General features: G+C 40.0%; 2 protein-coding genes across 2 annotated transcripts; one reads left to right on the plus strand and one right to left on the minus strand.

Moving 5' to 3' along the window:
- The first annotated feature begins 13,207 nt into the window (after nucleotides 1-13,207).
- LOC110704626 lies at nucleotides 13,208-14,458 on the plus strand. Its single transcript, XM_021882446.1, has 2 exons — nucleotides 13,208-13,425; nucleotides 13,989-14,458. Exons 1-2 carry the CDS (start codon nucleotides 13,365-13,367, stop codon nucleotides 14,297-14,299), a joined length of 372 nt encoding a protein of 123 aa, XP_021738138.1. The 5' UTR covers nucleotides 13,208-13,364; the 3' UTR covers nucleotides 14,300-14,458.
- Nucleotides 14,459-14,782: 324 nt separating this feature from the next.
- Nucleotides 14,783-19,075, minus strand: LOC110705516 (phosphopantothenoylcysteine decarboxylase subunit VHS3-like). The gene is made up of 3 exons (XM_021883405.1): nucleotides 18,852-19,075; nucleotides 15,462-15,520; nucleotides 14,783-15,380 (listed from the first exon to the last, which is right to left on the minus strand). Exons 1-3 carry the CDS (start codon nucleotides 18,951-18,953, stop codon nucleotides 15,035-15,037), a joined length of 507 nt encoding a protein of 168 aa, XP_021739097.1. The 5' UTR covers nucleotides 18,954-19,075; the 3' UTR covers nucleotides 14,783-15,034.
- Between the last annotated feature and the right edge of the window lie 2,235 nt (nucleotides 19,076-21,310).

Genomic DNA, 21,310 nt, shown 5'->3' on the forward strand with positions numbered 1-21,310 from the left:
GGAGCGGATTAAGACCCATAGGGGGCATCTCACCACTTGGCCGAATGATACTTCAGACAATGATTGTCGGGGCCAATGGATCTGGGTTTGGGCACCCTTGGAAGAGGACCATCCAGACTATTTTTGTGGGCCGAGTTACTTGAGCGAGCCTGATCCCCAAATGAGGAGCATCGGGCCTAAAGAGTTCGATGATCATGAGAAAGAGTTGTTGACTCTCTTCTTCAAGAAGAGGAATCCAAGGGGCACGGGCCGAATGGCCTAAGTTCCCACCACTTGGCTGCCTTGCTACCATTACATCTTCCAGGAGAAGATGCTTACCGTTGTCGGCCTCAGCTGAAAATACCAAGGGGGTAAGGAGTTCGGCCGGGACCGAAGGCCTTTGCTTTTCTCTTTTTTCTTTTACTATTTGCTTTCTTCATGCCGACTAACCTTTGAATTTTGGCTTTTCAGTGCTGCACGAGGGAAATTTTGGTATTAACTACAATCGGCTCGGGATCAATGCTGCAAGGCGGGTGACGAAGAACGCTCCTGATATAACTGAGTTGTCAGACCGGCCCCCTTCTTTGCGCAAGACTAAGCTTCAGATAGTCAGCACTGCTGAGTACGAGGCGCAAAAGGTCTGGTGGAAGAAACGTGACCTCTTCTTCCTTCTGAGCACTGCGGAATAGATTGTTGTTGTTGCTGCTGCTGTGAGGGCGGCAAGGGTTGCCGAGGCCTCTAGAAGCGGTGCTAAACCTTCTACCTCTGCTGCTGATCCTCAGGCGGAAGAGGAGAAAGCTGAAGAAGAAGACGGGGCGGCTGAAGACGAACGCCTGTTGAAGACTTTGGTGAGCCTTCTAGACTTGTCTTGATGCTGGCTTTCTTTCTCGTTTTGTTGTTGCTGTTGTTTTGTTTTTTTTTTGACTTGGTGTTCATACCACTCTTTCGCCCCCCCCTATTCCTTCTGCTGCAGTCTGACGAAGAAGAAGGAAATAGAGGAGAGCCGGCTGAAGAAGAATCCTCTTCAGACGAAGAGATGTCCGGCCTAAAGAGAAGAAGGGTCGTTTTTAACCCCAGGCAGTTTCAACCTGCCCTTGTTCTTGCCAAGAATCCTCGGCTTGAGGAGGACAAGCCAAAGGAAAGGAAAAAGAAGACTTCTTTCCCTCCTGAGGTTCGTGCCGAGGGAGATAATCTGACGAAGACTCCTCCTCCTGAGGCCATTGGGGAGGATGAGGCTCTATCGAAAGCTCATCCTGAGACTCAGGAGGTTGAAATTTCTAGCTTAGCTCCTCCCTCCTCTCCTCGGCACGTGGCCGAGCCTTTATTGACGAGGTTTAGAGGGAATCTGATGCATTGCTCGTCCACCCTAAGGACGAAGAAGTTCCAATTTTGAATGAAGACCCCAAGGGTCTAGGTGCTGATGGTCTGAAGGAGGCCGAAGGAGAAGAGAAAGCTGAGGAGGCCAAGAACATCGATATGCCTTCAACTTCGGAAACTGAATCCTTCACGACATTTCAGTCTACGGAGATGGGGTTCGGTTCTGCCTCTTTGGTACCCGTTCCCGACTATGCCAGGAACGTCTTCGAGTCCAGGCGTAGCTCAGCCATGGAACACTTCGGCAACCTCTCTAGCATGTCTGAGCTGGAGAGGGTTAGGGCTTGGACCGTTGGGACTGTCGCTCGGGCTTCTGCGCCACTTGCTATGGTCCCGGACCCTTTGTTGAAAATCAAAGGCTGCTGATGCAGGTGAATCTTTCGGTTCTTAAGCTTTTTCACTTAAGTTTAGGTTCTCTCTCTCTCTATTTTTTTTTTATTAACTTCGGCTAGTTATTAATTGCTCCTCAACTTTGCAGGTCATTCATAACCACTTCTTGGCTACGGAGATGAACGATGAGCTGAAAGCCAAGGTAGAGAAGGCCGATGAAGCTGAATGCCAAGCAAAGATTGTTGTGCTGAAGAGGCTAGATGCCTAAGATACGGCCACTGCCCTTAAAGCTGACCTGGACGCCATGACTACAGTTTCCGGACCTTCTGCCAGGATTTGGAGCAGACTGTCTTCCCTTGGTTAGACGAGGGTCATGCGCTGGTCCAAGAGTACGGGGCTGTAGACATTCTCAGCTTCAAGGCCCGCATTGAACAGAGGGTGCAGCGGGAGGTTGAGACTCGGCGTCTGATGGTCGAGGACTTCAAAGTAAAGGCTGCCCAGGCCAAAGCCGAAGCTAAGAAGAAGCAGTCTGAGCTTAAGGCTGAGATTCTGCGGCTTAGGAATGAAGTGGAAGCTCAGGACGCGGAGCTCTCTAAGGCTAAGATTGAGCTGGAAGGCAAAGATGCTGAGCTTTCTCAGGCCCAAGATGAGCTGAATGATGTCCGAAGCCAGCTGAAGGCTCAGAGCGAAGGGGATGCCAAGACTCAAGCTGACCTTGAGGCTGCTCGAAAGTTGCTAGAAGTCAAAATCTACACCCAAGATGAATATGACGAGGGTTTTGACAACGGCTTCCAGAAAGCTCGACGCCTTGCTTTCCATGCTGATCCCAACATTAATTGGGACGAAGCTGAGGAATGGTCCATGGATCTTAACGACCCGCATCTACATATGGCCCATCCTGCTGAGATTGCTTTTCTAGCTCGTCAGGCTGAAGTAGAAGCCCGAGCAAAGAAGGAAGCTAAAGAGAGGAAAAGAGAAGAGGCCAAGAGGAGAGAGTCTGAAAAGACTCTTGCTCAGCTTGTCTCCTCTTCAGCTGGTGCTGAAACTTCTAGCCTGATCCTACTAGTGCTGAAGCATAGGGATTCGGGCATTCGTCTTCAGAATCTTGCAGATCAACTTATGCTTAATTTGTTATGTTTGTCGCGTCTGCTTTTGCCTTAATCTTTTGCTTCAGCTTGCCTCGATTATACAAATACTAATTTATTTTTGCTTTGAGTATTAGTTGTACTTAGTTTGGCAGTTGTATTTTTCCGCTTGTGGGCGGCTGCCGATATAGAATTTCCTTGTATTTGCTTTAAAACTTTTAACTTTGATGTGGCTCGGAGATCTGAGCATATTTGAATTGCTGTTAATGCTTTGCTTTTCTTCCCACTTCCTTGCTCTCTTTACTTAGTTCTCTTGTCCTTTTCTTGGATTTTGAACATTTTGCAAAATTTTCTTACAAAATTTTCTAAGTATCGAACCTCGCCTTGGGAATTCTTTCGCAGCTGAGTATCTCTTGCCCCCCCAGGAATCTGAAGTTGAGGACTTCAGGTTCCTAAGGTGCTTGACTGAACTATTTCGGTCAGATGAACGTTCGTCTCAGCCAAATTTCAAGGGTTGGCATAATTTTCGGAGTTTGGGCTTTTTCTTTTCTCTTCTTTTATTTGAGGAATCTATGAGTTCACTGCTCAAAAGTCTTTGACTCCAAGAGCAGCATCTCTCGATTCTTAAAAAAATTTCCGAGGGAATGACTATTCGAAACATAAGGCCATCATTCTGGCAATGTTTCGGATATAACTCCCCTGAAGCATAGTGCCAATGTTTAGGCTATACCTCATATTAATCCATGGCCTCTTTATTTGCCCCCAGGAACTGACTCATCCGAAGTACAATGCCAACGAGTGGCTATAGTTCGGGGGTGAAGTCATTGTCCCCTATTGGGCTGGTTCCTCGCAATCCGAAGCACGATGCCACTGTTGGGATACACTCCGGACAGTGCCAAGGTAAACCTTTGTTTCAAAAATTTAAAGAAGATAGAGAATAGCAACTCGCCAATTTGGTGGAAATAGTGGCTTAAAGGCCTTTCATTGATTTGAAGATGCAATTACATAGATTGTTCTGCCCTGAAAATTTTACACATGATATTTCTTAAGTACATCAGCATTCTAGTGATTCTTCAGCTCAGTCCCATCCAACTGCCGAAGTTAGTATGTTCCGGGCTGAAGTTCATCATAAATTTCATAGGGGCCCACCCAAGTTGCTCAGAGTTTCCCATGAATGTGTCCTTTTTGCACAGCTGCAGCATTCTGAAGAACAAGATCACCAATTTTGAGAAGTCTTGCATGAACTTTTCTGTTGTAAAATTTGCTGATCCTTTGCTTATATGCAGCCATTCTGTTTCGAGCCGAGCCCCTGACCTCATCAAGCAAAATCAAGGGATTCTCTCATGAGCTGTTCATTTTCCTCGGCTTAGAACAGATTTACACGTAAACTCTCTGTGCCGATTTCCAATGGAAGGACGGGTTCAGATCGATACACCAGCTCAAAAAGTGAATATCCCGTAGCCTCTTTTTCAGTTGTCCGAAGTGACCAGAGGGTTCCTAGGAGTTCCTCTATCCACTTGGACTTTTGATCTTCAACCCTCTTCTTGAGAGCATTGAGGATTTTCTTGTTTGTAGCTTCGGCTTGATCATTGCTCTGCGGATGGCACACTACCGAGTATGCCAACTTAATGACGAACTGGTCTGTGTACCGCTTCAGCGGCAAATTATCATATTGCCTTCCATGATCAAAGACAAGAGCCTTCGGAACCCCGAAGCGAGTGATGATATTCTGCCAGATAAATTTCCTGACAGTTTGCTCTGAGATGTTCGAGGCTGCCTCGGCCTCGATCCATTTGCTTAAATAGTCAATGCCGACTATCAACCATATTTTTTGATACGGGACATTAGGAAAGAGTCCCAAGATATCCAGCCCCCATTGGGCGAATGGAAGCGGATTCAGGATCGGCTGAAGATCCCGGGCCGGCTGATGGATGACTGGCGCAAATTTTCGACATTTCTCGCATTTTTTGACCAGCTCCTTAGCATCCGAGATTATGGTGGGCCAATAATACCCTGCCCTCAATGCCTTGTGGGCTAAAGCTCTCCCCTTGATATGGTTTCCACATATGCCGAGGTGGATCTCCCGAAGGATGTAATCAGCATCCGTTGGTCCTACGCATTTTAGTAGTGGGGTTGAGAAGGATTTTTTCAGCAGTTTTCCTCTGAGGACGACGAACCTTGAGCTGATTCGTTTCAGTTTGGAGGCCAAGCTCCTGTTCTCGGGAATTTCTCCCCGAAGCTTGTAAGCTAGGATGGGGTCCATCCATCTCGACTCGTGTGTGACGCAGCAAACCTCAGGCGCTTCGTCCATACTTCTTTCTTTGCGCACCTCCACGTACATAAATCGGTTCAGCTCAGTTAAAGTTGAACTTGCAAGTTTGGATAGTGCATTGGCTTGTGCGTTCTGACCCCTTGGGATCAGCTCGACTTCAAGAGTTCTTAGCTTCGCAATAACTCTTTTGATCTTTGCGAGATAAGCTATCATTGAGGGCTCTTTGGCCTCATATTCGCCTCGGATCTGATTTGCGATGAGCTAAGAGTCTGTCTTTAGATAGACATGCTCGGCTTCTAATGATATGCACAGCTCTAATCCTACGATTGTCGTTTCATATTCAGCTTCATTGTTTGAAGCTTTGAATGAGAATTTCAGTGCATACTCAAAGGACTTGCCTTCGGGTGAGATTATGACTACCCCTGTCCCCAAACCATTTAAGGTGGAGGATCCATCCGTGAAAACAGTCCAAACTTTCTTTTCCTCGTCCAGTGTCTTCTGGTAAGAACATTCGGCCAGGAAGTCCGCTAGGGCCTGAGCCTTGATGGATGTTCTCGATTGGTAGCTGATGCTGAACTCAGTGAGCTCGAAGGCCCACTTTGCTAGCCTACCAGATTTTCCAACTTTGCCGAGGACTTTTTCCAGCGGCTAATCAGTCAAGACCACTATTTGATGGCAGTCAAAATAGGGCCTAAGCTTCCAAGCGGCTACCACTACTGTATATGTAACCTTCTCGAGTAAGGGGTAGCGAGTCTCAACATCCGTCAGAGTGGGACTGATGAAATAGATCGGCTGCTGGACTTTTTCTTCTTCTCTCAGCAAAACTGCGCTTATAGTGGTCGGGCTAACTACCACATATAAATGCAGAGCTTCTCCTTCGGCTGGCGTGCCAGCGTCGGGAGTTGAGCCAGATTTTCACGGAGCTGCTTGAAGGCTTCTTTTTTCTCGTCTTCCCAAATGAGCTCCTAGGTTTTTGGGAGTTTTAGCGCTTTGAAGAAGGGTAACCCCTTGTCTGAGGCTCTGGAAATGAACCTGGACAGGGCAACCATTCTCCCGGTGAGACGTTGAACGTCCCTCTTTGTTCTCGGCTCGGGAAGGTCGAGCGCCGCCTGCACTTTGGCGGGATTGGCATGAATCCCCCTTTTGTTGACCATGAAGCCGAGGAACTTGCCTGACTTCACGCCGAAGACACACTTCTTCGGATTCAGCTTCATTTGGTGTTTCCTTAGGGTGGTGAAGGTCTCGGCCAGGTCCACGGCATGGTCTTTGTCGTTTTTGCTTTTGACGATTGAATCGTCAACATAGACTTCCATGTTGCGGCCTTTTTGCTCGGCGAAGACCTGATCAACCAACCTTTGTGTAATACCCCGTATTTTTATACGTATTTTAATTTAAATAATTCGAAATGAATTATTTATGGTGTTTCATTAATTTAAAAAGAATTATTTTAACTAAAAGTTTAATTTTAATTATTTAACAATCTTGAAAATATTTTATTTCATAATTTTGGAAATATTGGGACATATTATTTTATAAAAGGAAATTTAATAGCCAATGAGTTTTTAAATAAAGTCAAATACTAGTTTGACTAGGAAGGGGATCATTAAAGGTAAAAAGGGAATTTAAGTCTAGGAGGGTTTTAGAAAAGAGAGTATAAATACCCATCACATAGGCATTAAACTTTTCCCAAGGTGGAGAATACCCAAAGGTTACTTTCTTTTTCTCTCCTCTTATTTTCTGTCTTTATCTGTTAATTTTCCCTTCCCCTTTTATTTTATTTTTGGTTTATCACCACCCACACACACACCACCACCGCCGGCCACCACCACAGCTGCCCACCGGCCGGCGGCCACCACCACCAGTACTCGCCGGCAGCAGCAGCCACCAGGCGGGCACGGCAGCAGCCTGCCATGGTGGTGTTGTGCGTCGGTGTTCGAACAAAAAAAAATCCTTTTTGATTTTAAATTAAATCTACCCTTAATCTAACTATTGTTTTTGGGTTTTGTGATGATTTTTATGATGTTTGAAGATAAGTATTTGAATATAAATTTTCATATTTGGTTTCGAATTAAAAAGCCCCAAATTATAAACCCTAGGTTTCTAAGTTTATATATATTGATGAAAATTATTTATGGGTGATTTAAATTATTGAAATAGGTGTTTTAAAACACGATTATAGCAATTTTAGATGATTTAATAAAGTTGGAATTTTTATATATAAGCTATAATTATGTTTCTTGAAAGGATTTTAATTACCCATTAATTGAGAATAAAAGTAAGGGTTTTTAATTAAAGTTTAGCTTGTTTTAGAGGGTTTATGAGTGATTTAAAGAGTCTATATGTTGCTGGAAATTTGTGTGGAATAGGTATTAATGCCTCTTTGTAATTTTGGTTTGTAGGAGTTTTCCAAGTGAGTGATTTTATTTAGTTGTGGCGATTTTGAGATCATATTCAAGGTACGTTCGCATACTCGGTAATTATTTAAGTGTTTAGAAGCATGCTAGCCTTTGTTTAATTAATTCCAAGGTAGTATCATGATAGGTAATGGTTGGAATTGTTGATTGGATTGATGTTAGTGATTGATTTGTGAAGTATGAATTATTTGTGGTGAATTGATAATTGGAATTAATTATATTGGCATGTTGGATATGAACTATACTTTTATTATTGGCATGATTGAGAGCATGTTTAATTAAACTAAATGTTTAATTTGGTTTGGAATATTGAAAGGGAATTTTATTATGGTTCATATAATTTTTATTGATGCTTTAAGCATGGGAATTGAGCTATCAAGAGTCTTAGTACACAGGGATAAATTATATTGCGGTGCCTTATGCACTTAAGGTGTTATTTAACACCGAGGTAGTTTAAAAAGGATTCAACATTAAATTATGTGGTCACTAATTATTCAAGAATTAAATTGGTATGTTTGGTTGCTTGAATGATTTATTATGATTGATTTTGTGTGATGGTTTAAGAGTCGTCACCAAGTCTAACAATATGTAAACAACGTAAAGTGAAAGTGATTGGGCACCAAAACTCTTGGAACGTATATACCTTGAGTATGAACATATGGGGGGAGTTATGGGGTTTTATATTTAACCATGACATCTACTGGGAGTACAGGACGCTGTATTTTCCCTTTTATTTTATGCGCAGGACGTCCAATCACTTCATGTGACATTTTCTTACCCAGTTAGCTCCCGGTGTAGTTTACCTCAATTTATTTGGGGTAGGGATTTGGTTGGAAACCCGTTCGATACGTAATCAAAATTAAATGGACAATTGTATTTGTCTAGTTAAGTGTTGAGTGTCTTGTACGCTTGTAAACAGGTGCAACAAGGTAAGTTGTGTGATGATAGGATGAAAGCATGTTAGCGTGTTTTTATTATTCTTATTGATGGGCGTTAGAACGGTCGCACATTCCACACTCATTCAAACACATTTATAAGCAAACACCTTACAAACCAAGCACAATGATAAGTAAGAGTTCGGTCCATAAGGAACGGGGTATAATTGCTAAAAATCTTAACACACAAGCTAATTCGAAGTCTTTTGTTGAAAGGGGTGTTCGTCAAGTAGACAACAAACTATTGTTCTAAATCAAGTAATTAAAAGCACTAGGGAATGGGATCCACTCAACCATGGAAATTAGGTATATTGGGAGTAAAAGAGACAAGAGATAGCAATGACTATATGTAAGACCAACCTCATGAAATTAAGAAAACAACTCACACCACTAAACTTAGATCCCTCATTAGTTTAGCAATAAGAGATACATAATCAAATTGCAATAAGTAATGACATACTTAATCTACATTTCCATGTCAAACTAAGCATAACATGCCATCAAGCTCCTAAATCAAAGGGTAGCTAATCCAATCATGAAGAACTAACAAGCAATCTCATACAATCAATTTTATCACAAATCAAATATCAATACTTCTCCCAAATTTACTTAACTAACCATTAGGTTGAGCTTCACCTAACCCCTAGTAAAGAGGACTACTCACAACTCATTTCAAGTGACATGCAAACCAAGATTAAAGTTCTAACTAGTTCAATAATTAGGGGAAAGTGATTAACTAATCATAAAACTAACATCCAACAACAATTTATCAAGATTAAGAGAGATTCAAGTGACTTGCAATAAAAAAATAAAATCAGAAAATAAGTAGAGACAAGTGAAAGAAGTTACTATTGAAGCTTCAAATGTTGAATAAATGCTGAAAATCTGAAAATAAACCTTGAAGTTTTCTTCCACAATGATTAGATTTGAGAGTTTCCAAACTAAATTATCAACTAATTTAATGAAGTAAGGTGCTAACTAAAAGGAATTTTGCTGAAATCTATTCTAAAACTGCCTCCTAAAAATGAACTAAAGGGATAGAATTTATACTCCCCGAATTACATAGGGAAGTTCGTCAAAACCCGGATTCCCAGTCAGGAGCGCCCGCTCTTCCAACCAGGAGCGCCCGCTCCCCTGTTCTTCAAAGGTTGGCAGATTCAAAACTCCAGGGAGGAGCGCCCGCTCCTCGTAAGATGCGTGCCCGCTCCTCGTTGAGGCAGATTCTAGCAAACCAGCTAGGAGCACCCGCTTCGTTCTGACTACACGCCCGCTCCAGCTATTCTCAGAATAAAGACAGAATGTTGAAGCCTTGGAGGAACGCCCGCTCCAGCTCGAGTGCACGCCCGTTCCTCACAGGTTAAGAAACATGGCAGAATTATGTAAACTTTGCAGAAGCGCCCGCTCCTGGGGAGGTGCACGCCCGCTCCACCAAGAGCGGCCTCTCCCTCCATCACATTTTGCCTCTAATCTCGAACCATGAACTTTGTTTGCTTTTCAAAGCTAGTCTTATACCTGCAATCATGGGCAAACACATAAAAAGAGGTGGCAAAGCCAAGATACAACATTTATACGCAAAAGGGGGTTTGAAAAAGGGGAAAAGATTACAAAACTGGGTTAAAATCACCACAATAAGTGGTCTAATAAACCACTTATCACTTATGTACTCAGCATTGTTGATTGTGTGTTGTATGTTTGTTTGGCCTTGTCTTTACCTTGGCCCTACGACGATCCATTTCTAATGGCGAGTAGTGGGGACAAGTAGAGAAAAGCTTTTTTAGGTGATGAAGCATTTTCATGATGGGCACGAGTGAAGAGCGAATCATGCTTAGTTCTGATAGGAATATGATGTGTTTTATTTGCTTTGAATATTATTTATTTTATTGTGCTCATGAGACTAACGTAAGGGTTTTCAGTATTGTTTGGTTTTAAGGGCCTACAATGGTTCTAAGTTATAGGTTGACTTTGGTTGACTGTGTTTGACTTTAATTTCTTTTGGTTTGACTTTTTAAGTTGACTTGTTTTGAATGGTTTTAAAGATAGTTTTTCGCTGTGTGTGTCTTTGATATTTTGCCTTAGCCGTTTTCACGGTGGCGGTAACGTCTTAGATTTTCCTATTTCGTATTTTAAAAGGGCAAAATAAGTATTTTAAAGGAAAGGAATTTCTAGGGTGTTACACTTTGATATGTTGCCCCCGCATTTTATAATCCGAAGGGCATCATTTTGTAGTTATACACGCCGGTGCTTGTAACAAAGGCCATTTTTTCTCGATCGTCGGGGTGCATGAAGATCTGATGATACCTCGAGAATGCGTCCATGAAACTAAGCAGGGCATGCCCACTTGTCGAGTCGATTAGCTGATTGATCCTCGGCAAGGGATAAAAGTCCTTCGTACAAGCCTTATTTAGGTCCGTGAAGTCAGCGCACATTCTCCAAGTGTCATTTGTCTTCTGAACCATCACCACATTGGCTAGCCATTCCGGATACTGACAAGGTTCAATGATCTTAGCACATGGAAGGGCGTGATGAGTATATGATTCGTATCTTCCCACGAATGGGGTTTTTTCTTTCTTCAGCTTGGGAGCCGAGGATGGTTCTGAGGCTTTCGCCTTCCCTTTCCTCTGGCTCTGGCTTTCGGACTGTTGTCCCTTTGTCTTACCAGCCTCGGCTTGAGACTGGGATTTGGTTTTGTTCCAATCATCGGCTCGGATGTATTTATCCGAGGCATCTAGAGCTTCCTCCAAGGTCTGCGGGGGATGCATGACCATGAAGTCAAGGAACTTTCCAGCTTACAGCCCGTTTTGCAATGCAAAAACGGCTAGCCCTTAGTCCAGACTTGTAATTCTAGATGACTCATTGCTAAAGCGAGTCAGATAGTCTCGGAGGGTCTCGTCCTCCCCTTGCTGCAGACTCATCAGTTCTACAGTTGCCTACTCTCGGCAGTTCGCCGTAGAAAACTTGCTCTTGAACTTGTTGGAAAAGTCTTTCCAACCGGTTATCGAGCCTTCCTTTACTCCCTTGGTGATCCACGCTTGTGCAACACCTTTAAGAGTGGTCGGGATATATTTGCACCAGGTCGCTTAGGACCTGGGGTTCAGATACATGTGCCTCTCGTAAGAGGCAATGTGGTTCTTCGGATTCGAAGTACCGTCATAAGTTATGTGTGCCGGGATTTTCACCGTTGACACATGCTCTTCCAAAATCCAACATTGGAAGGGTGAGCTGTAGGGAACCATCACGGCCTTTCCCTTACGTCTAGCCAACATGACCTCGCTCCTCCTTCTCAGAGAGGTTGAAGTGGTTTTCGTCCTCGGCTGGGACGATCCGGGACAAGCCTCAGTTCCCTCAGGGTAGGTGAGACGACTGTGTACGCTCACCTCCCTTGACCCGAGACGTTCGTGAGTTCGGCCACGCGGAGGTGGTGTTGCTGCTTTTGTAGCTTCGGGAGTTTTGGGTTTCAAAATTTTCGAAGAACTGAGGGTTCTTTTTCCTCTCTCGTTCAGTCCTCCAAGTGTCCTCCTCCCATATATCCTCGAGCTCCTTGAAGGATGGAGCTCATCCACTTTCCACTTGGCCGGTCCTCCTTCTCAAGTTTCTCGGCGGAAGAGGCGAGTAGTCACGGGATGGTGGAAAGTTGCCTCCTTGGGCCTTCATGAGGTCCATGAAGACCGCAACGGCTTGTGCCACTTCCTCCGTAGAGGGCCCCGTTTGAGGAGTTGTTCTCGGCTAAGACCGAGAATGGAACTTCGAGGGGGACTCTTAGCATTAAACTGACTCGGTCGATATGAGCTGGTCGGTTGGCGAGTATGATGGGATGGTGACCTCTCCGGCGTTGCCCTTTCCTGGGAAGAAGGAGCTTTTGAAGAAGAAGAAGAAGGTTCCGGTGATGGTGGAGCAAGTGGATTCCTCCTCACCGGAATTGGACCTTTACTCGAAGAGGAAGGGCCATTCTTTTTAGTATTCTTAGCACTCTTACCACTCTTAGTCATTTTTACTAAGGTTGGTTGATTTTTGGTTTACTTTTGAATGTCCTTTCCCCACAGACAGTGCCAAATTATTTCGGGTAAAAACAATTGAACCTTCGGCGAGGTCCTTTTCTGTGGGTTGAAGACTAATCTCGGTCCAAGTGATGACTGGGCTGAGGGTTTCCTGCAGAGCAAACACACGTAAACTGGCCTCGGGGATTGTGCCGAGGAAGGCCCCTCCGATGCCGAAGTCAATACAGTGTTTAGAGAAAGAAAGCTATGCAAGAGTATCAATTGCTTGAGGCTTGAATTGAATGAATGTAGAGAGAAAAGATTGAAGGCTTTTATACCTTTGCTCAATAGATAAATGGACCTTAAATCAAGTGAGCTTGCCACGTTGACTGACCCTGATTGACTTGACAATTGTTTGGAGAGTTGAACCTTGCTTTGAGCTTTGTGACTAGATCATTTATAGACCGGCCCAATTGAAGTAAATTGGACCCAAACAAAGATAATCTAACAAAATTGTAATTATAACTCTCCTAACAAAGATAGATGATTTGAATCATAGAAATTTGCCCTCTTTGATACAGTTTGTTTCAGTGCTATATATCATTTGGTTTACAAAACATCATTTTAAATTTGACTATGCAAATATGGTAACCACTAGTGAGTAGTGACTAATCCACTAGGAATTCAATACTTTATTTATTTATTTATTTATTGAGGGAATTTAATACTTTATTTAAGCTAATCCTAACATTTTTTTTTACAAAAATATAAATATCCTAATTATTTCATTGGTTGAGTATTTAATCTAATTTATTAAGGTAACCCCGCTCAAAGGATCTTCTTAAAATGGGAATACAACCTCAATGAGTTTGGCTCTTTCATTTTCAACGTTACATTATAAAATATAAACCAAAATTCGCTTTATTTGTAAATTACTACGTAGTTCTTATTTTCTTAACCTATAAATTCTGTGATAACGAGAAGAACTCCTTAAATTTTCAATGGCAAAAGGTGGTAATTTTTGGTTTTACGCAATTCTCATTTTGGGTCTCCTATATACAGGTACAAACTCTGCTTCTTTTTGGGTTTTTTTTTTTTTTTTTTTTTTTTTTTTTTTTTTTTTTTTTTTTTTTAAAATACCTTTTGGGCTTTTGGTCATGGAATTTTAGGATGAACCATTTTTTCAATTACGGAATACCTTATCGTCTAATTGTCTGAATTTAATAATTATGCTGATAATGTAATTGATTTGAAGAAACAACATTATGTGGAGTAAAAACTAATTTTTAGATGAAGTACTAGAAACATTTTATGATTTTTAATACTCAAAAAGCTTCGTCATTAAATTTACCAAAATAACTCTGCATGATATACTTTGTTGTCTATACCAATCATATATTGAGTTGCCCTCTTCACTACACGAATATACGCCTATACGGCTATACCACTATACCAGTCATATATTGAGTTGTCCTCGTACTATATATGGTCCATCACATTCGTTTATTCACTCTTCCTACTTTGGAGAAATGCATGATAGTTCAAAATATCTAGTTACATACAAATTTTTTACCATGAACGCGACTTGTATTATTGATAACATCTTTGTTTACAAAATTGACAAGGATTCACGTGTGATTTGAACAACCTCCAATATGAAGTCGAAAGAAGTGAAAGAGAAATACTAGGGAAACAAGAATGGAACGTGACAATGCTACACACCTGCCAAGATTGTTCATTAAGTAACATAACTTTTAGAAACTGCAACAATTGGCTAACTGTTGAACCAGTTGATCCAACTATTTTCTCTAAAAATGGAGATAAATGTGTTCTTATTAACAATAATATTTTGAAGCCAGGTCAACATGTCAACTTCTCTTATGCTTGGGATACTCCTGTTGTTTGGGTCCCAGATTTTGCGGTTGTTATTTGCTAGTAAATGTGGTTAATTTGCTAGCTTTAATTTCAACTTATTGACATCGTTTAGAATAAATCTAGTGTTTGTTGTCTTTTACAAGAACTTGATCGATCAATGTATGTTTTTTCTTAATGTCATGTGGTTATTCCGAGACTTCGAGAGTATATGTTGTGTGAACTCTTTTCCCCGAGGTATTGGTACTTATTTATTAACATTACCAATCATCGCTTCTAATAAACCATATGATTTTAGAATGAGAAATTTCTAAAAAATATTTTGAAAATCCGTGATTAAGGGGAGGGATCTAGGTACGTGTTAGATGAAAACATGGAGAGTAAGAATCAAATGAAGATGATACTCAATTGCTAGGAACAAATCCCATTTATAATACCCAATTTCTAGGATCGAATTCCATTTGTATCGCTTTTATAACACCCCGTTTGTATCGCTTTTATACACCAAACAAGACATACTCCGTACGTATTGATAAAACAAGCATGATGAAGAAACGGGGAAGAGTATTATATTATTGCTAAAAACATGAAGTGGTACACTAAAAAAAAGTAATTATTTTCTAAAATTGGTAACATCACATGGGTTAATACATCAACACTTCAATAATTTTTTTTTTCTACATTCGTAACAAGCTTAATCCTCGCATTTGAACAAAGGCTACCCAACATTTTTCAGAATCCTCACCCCTTGAAAAGAAAATTGAAAAGGAATAAAAAAGTGTTAAAAGGGGTTTCTCTATTAAGCTCCTTTCCTCTTCTTAGATGGTGGCTCCTCTCCCTCTTCTTCATCTTCTTCTTCCTCGTCTTCTTCTCCACCATCCTCATCATCATCGTCGTCGTCGTCATCATCATCATCTTCCTCCTCATCGTCATCATCATCTTCTCCCTCCCCTTCAACTCCTTCTCCATTGGCCTCTGGCTCTTCCTCATCGTTCACCTCCTCACCTTCGTCCTCACCACCTTCTTCACCACCAGCCTTCTCATCACCTTCAGCGTCGTCATCATCGTCGTCATCATCCTCTTCGTCTGCATCTTTATTCTCTGAATCAGGCTTTTCAGAATGGTGGAACTCGGATAATGGAAGCCTGCAAAGACATTAATATTGCAGTTATATGAACTTGCAGCCTCAGCATGACAATAGTTTTAAACCCTAAAGGGTTACTGACCAATTGAACAAAGCAGGTTCCTGTGGCAGCACAATATCACCTCGTGGCAAAGATCCTAGCTGAAACAAACCAAGTTGCCAAGGATGAATGTCAGCTGAGAAATATTAAAACACGATAATAGCTCTCAAAGATAGACAAGAATAATCAGACAACAAAAAAAAAAAAAAAAAGACCCAAGATTAGCTAGGATTTGAAGAAATTAAATTACAAGTAGCATCACTTAGATTAGATCTGCTAGCCTATGGCTCTGTTTGGCAACCAGCCAACATTGCATCAGATATTCTTAAGCAAAATTCTCTTTTGATATCAAACATTCACACTTGTCACGGTTACAAAACATCTGGGCCAATGTATCCTAGTATTAGGTTATCAGATTGAAAAAAATACATACTACGTAATTAAATTGCCTAGGTTTGCCAATCAATCAAAAGCAAAATCCAGCAGTTCAATTACATGTGCAACCAGCGTCATCTGGCACTATCATTTTATCCCTTGGTCTGGATTGGCTTCACTCGTTGATTGCCATAAATTTGTTCTATGGAAAAGCCTTGAGTGGATCCGAACTCCACATTTAACCCAAATAAACAGATATGGGAAGCCCTTAATTGAGGATGCTATTGTAAGCGTATATATCTTAGCTTTAATAAAGATCATATCCCAAAAATCAATCTCTTGATCAATCAATTTTCACAAAAAGTCAGAGAAAAAGCCCTTTATATTATTGACATTGGCTTGGCTGCAACGCTAATGAATATTATCTCAACACCAAGGGAAGTCATGCCAATTCAAATTCACATCACATCAGATGATAAATAAGCAGTGACAGTACCATCGCTGATTCGCTATAACCAGGGATCACAAATCTTCTCATTAATATATCATTTTAACTCTAATGGGCTTGGCAAAAGTACATCTTGGAATCTTCAGCGGGGCAATCGTCAGTTTATATGTTCCACTCTTCCACATAACCACCCATAAGCCTTTTCCCACAACAAATCTCCTTATACATGCCAGATACTCCACTAATATAAGGGTAGTATTTACGAAGTTTTGGATAACTAATAATGCCAGACAACGTAAAAAGACATCTAATAGAATGAAGATAGGAGTGTCGAAGTCAACTTTGGGTTGGATAGCCAGCACATTAGACAAGGCAACCCACACAATATGGGAGGAAGGCAAACCATATTGAACTATGGAGACAGCAGGTTTATTCAACAGGAACAACAAGGGAGTGCGTAGCAGAAGAAATCAATGGGAAAAGGGGGGAAAAGATGGAAACACTCAGATGAGTTGACAAGTCAAATCCTTACCCAAAGACAACAATGAATGCTCCCAGCACAAGCTGGCCTGAACTGGTCAAGTATTGCACAGTGACCATGCTTACCTTTATGCTTGCTTATTGGTTTTACAACTTCAATGAAAATGTCACTTATCTAAGCAGAGCAAACCACCTACATTTTGACTAGATATGCACCCAGGTAGGCAGTTCTACTTCAACACATTACTCATTGTTGGCAATCCTGCATGAATTTTCCGTCAAGCAATCAAGACTAGAAATGATACAACAGAAATTATTGACCAAGCTTCTTTCTCTATAAGTCCTAAACTAAAACCCTCATCACTGCTAGCAGACTCATGGGGAACCACAAATCTTCCACTTTCATCCTTGAAAACTTTAAAGTGGGCTTTTAGGCAATCTTTGAGAGACAGCCTCAGATATTATAAGGCAACAAGGTCTTTCTTAAGTAAAGCAAAAACACAAATTGTCTAATCCCCCTACCACATTTTATTTGTTAGCTTTGAAATTTGAGCTCACAATATTTCGTAACCAACCTAAAGTCATAATATAAATGCAGTGGATAGAATATAAGAAACATGACAAGCAACCTTTGAAGAGCCATAACCTAGAACTTAAATCTTCACACTCCTACTAAACATAACACAGCATGATTTTCTGTTTGTGTACCAAACATAAGGAAACAATACATATTCGTAGATACTCTAAGCCAAAGTGTGTCCAAACTTGAAACACCCAATATAAATATTCTTCTTTGTACAGCGAAAAGATAGAGAGTGTACAGAATTAACAAAATCACAACATCAAAGACAATTGACCTTTCAAATATGAACCCATCATAAATCTCAGCCCATAATTACTTAGCCCCTAAAACCTTAGTGATAATCCTCAAAGACTCAACTCAGCTCAAATCAACTTGCATTTTCTCTCATAAACAAAAGCCATTAATACATAGTTTCTACTTCTAGCCTGCTTGATGATAGCTCAACAAACAAAAGGAAGCACGAAATACATCTATTTGAGAACCCATTATACCATTTGTGTCTTTTTACACCAGGATACTACTGAAAAACAATGACCTTCCTCAATGTTACTACTTCAAAATCCAGAGTACCAAACTAAACCACCATCCATTATCTTGAGTTCGTCAGTATTTACAGGAAGCTTCCACCTTATATTAGCTTAGCATACAAAGAGACATATTTCCCTTCTGCTACAAGTCTTAATGAAAACAAAATTCTAAATCAATATTCGGCAAACTCTTACCAGCCTAGCAGAACTCAATTTTATAAAGCACCTCAAATTAGTTCAGCAAAAAATAATAATTCAGTGGCTCAAACAACCTACAGGCTACAACAAACCGCAAAGCCGCTAAACTTTCAGACACCAATGATCAATCACAACTCCACGAAAACCACTTGTACTGCAACATAAACTAACCTAAAGCCCCAAATCAAGTAATAATTCTTAAATGATCCAAGAAAGCACTTTTTAATTAACATTCTCCTTCCAACTATCAACAAATCCTGAATACAGGCCAACATTGCCAGAAATATTAGGGTCAATCACAGGAGACAGGACCAAAATGCTTAAATTACCAGTATTTGGTCATGAATTAATTTCATCTTCCTTCCAATATAACAAACTTTAATTAACCCAAACAAAAACCTCAAAAATGTTACATAATATCCACAAATAAAATAAATTCCCCAGTTTGAAAATTTTTGGCTTGTAATTTTACAGTACTTAAACTCAGATCTACACCCAAATATTACAATAAAAATACCCAAATTGCCTTCAAAATTTATTAAAAGGAAACCAAAAAAAAAAGGGGGGGGGGGGAGCTTTAAAAATTAATAAAACAAATAATTCTAACTCTAATTATATACAGAAATAATAATTAAAAAAAATGAAAGAAAAAATCGAAAAAACCAATTGAAGTAAGCAGGAGCCAGAAACTTTACTAAATTAAGGAAAAAGTAGTGAATTTTGCGCTTAATTATACCCAAAATTAGCAAAAAAAATTAAATTTCTAAATTAAGCTAAAAGCGAAGTGAAAAGAAGTGAGGAGCGAGAAAGAAATTATATACCATAACAAGGGCAAAGGAGAGAGACTGAGCAGCAACAGTAGCAACAGTCTCAAGCACAAAACTCCGCAAAACGACATCGTTTGAGCTCGCCATCATCTCCATTGCAAATTTCCTAAGAAAACTGGGAAATTGAAAGAAAGAGAGAGAAAGTGATGGAGAAAGAGAGAGAAAGAAAAAGTTTGGAAGAATTGATTCTTTCTTAATTTAATTTGTAAAAACCCTAAAAATAGCGGAATCATATGAAGGAAAAACAAAAAGGGGTAAAATTTAGGGTTTTCCAGATTTTTATTATTATTTTTTTTTTAATTTAACTTTTTATCTAATCTAATCTAATACTGTATTTAAGTTACTTGTACAAGTGTTAATTAATTCAGTTGACTTTGACCTATTTCCTTACTCCCTATTCCCTAGTGTTTAGTTAATATTTGTTCTTTAATACTAGTAGACTAGTAGTACTTTAGTACGAGTATTATATTACTCCTTATTTTACTGTACTCCGTACTTGTTAATGTTACAATAAGTAAGAACGGAAGATATTTTTGTAATGAAAAGGTTGTTTGTGAGAAGTAATATCGAGTAAAATAGTACTTTTGCAAAAAGATTGAGAAGAAAAATATGTTTAATTCGTAATAACAGAATAGAATATTGAGTGAAGTGATAGACAATTTAAATAAAAGGACATGAAATCTTAATAATAGCATAATTTAAAGATAAACTATGAGTATAACAAAAATCTTGTTGTCAATTAATTGAATTAATGATTAATCTAAATGTGTAACCTATGTAAAGAACTCCTCAATTGTTAACTCATATATAGTGGCAATAAAATTTTATCGTTATATCTAACAATAACTCTTATTCAAAGACTATTTATTAACCTACTTTATTATATATTAGTCAAATACAAGAAGTTTCCATTGTAATTTGTTGTAAGGTTTATACAAGTATTAGATATTCATAGGTCATCAATTTCGTTTTATTTAGTTTATTAAACTTTTAAAGATAATGCCTCTACAAGTTGCTGACATAAACGTTGTTTTAAGTGGTAGAATAACAGAGAAAGTGAAGTGAATTAAGGCCGTGGGATTGATTTCAACGGCTACGATGGGATGTGATAAATTGATGATGAAGTATTAAATTGACAGTAGGTAGAAATGTGAGCGTGTGACATGTAAGAGAATTCTTAGGAGGAGTCACATGTCATAGAGGGCCCACCTACATTTGTTCTTACTACGTAGTAAAGTTTTTTATTTTGTCTTTTAAATATTAGTCCCGTTTCTCAATCACAACCTCATTTATGCAACGGTACTCTACTATTCCGTAACCGTTATGACATTAAAATACGTGAATTGCTAAATACCACCATAAAAAAATATCACTACGGCTTTTGGTGTGAATGGACAACCATAGCCTACTATTTCACCACCCTTTATCCTCCCTGGCGACTCACCACCCCTTTTGACTGGCGACAACCACCACTACCATGACCGGCGACTCACCACATCCCCCTTAATGACCAAAGCCCAAGACTGGTTTTTTTTTTTTTTTTTTTTTTTTTTTTTTTTTTTTTTTTTCCGACAATTGTAGTAACCAAGTCCCAAAACCCGTTACCGGGCACGGTAACCGGTTTTGGGCTCCACTTACCGTGCCTAGTAACCGATTTTAGGCTCCGGTTATTGTGCACGGTAAACGGTAACCTGCTGACACGGTAATATTTTTGGGTTCTGGTTACCGCGGTTGTCGGAAATAAAAAAACCCACCACCTTTCCATCGGCGAGGCGAGGGAAGATGGTGGATCGTCATTAAGGGGGATGTGGTGGGTCGCCGATCAAGGTGGTGGTGGTCGTCGTCGACGATCAGTGTGGTGGTGGTGGTCGTCACCGATTAGGATGGTGGTGTCAAGGTGTTAGTGATTAGTGGCAAGAGAGAAGATAGTGGTGAAGTACTAAGGGCATGGTTGTCCATTCACACTAAATATTGGCGGTTTTGATAATTTTTATGGCGGTATTTAACACCCTCCTAAACTACGGAGTACACCGTAGCATCTAATTGTACAAAGTATTATTATTCTTCCTCCTGTTCCAAAATCATGTCAATACTAGGGAAATATATATTAATAAAAAATTTAAAAATTGATATTTTGAAATTTATACTCCGTATTAATATACATTAACAACAAAGGCAATCAGTGATTAGCTTGAGAGCTTATTATTCTAATTGGTTTTAGAATGAAACCTCTCATGAGTTTGTATAATAGGGCGAACTCTCAACCTCCTTAGGTTGCCCATATCCAACATTGTATTCTCTAAATTTAACAACCTAACGCTTGATCAGGTTCTTATAATTTAAGCTATGTACTTCACATTCCTTTAATTTACTCGCATACTTATACTCCCACCTTTCGAGCATCTAATGCTTTTTAATATTCAACTACTTTCAACTAATGTTATAATTGGTTA

This window comes from Chenopodium quinoa, unplaced genomic scaffold, assembly GCF_001683475.1.
Source record: "Chenopodium quinoa cultivar QQ74 unplaced genomic scaffold, ASM168347v1, whole genome shotgun sequence".
Lineage (NCBI taxonomy): Eukaryota > Viridiplantae > Streptophyta > Magnoliopsida > Caryophyllales > Amaranthaceae > Chenopodium > Chenopodium quinoa.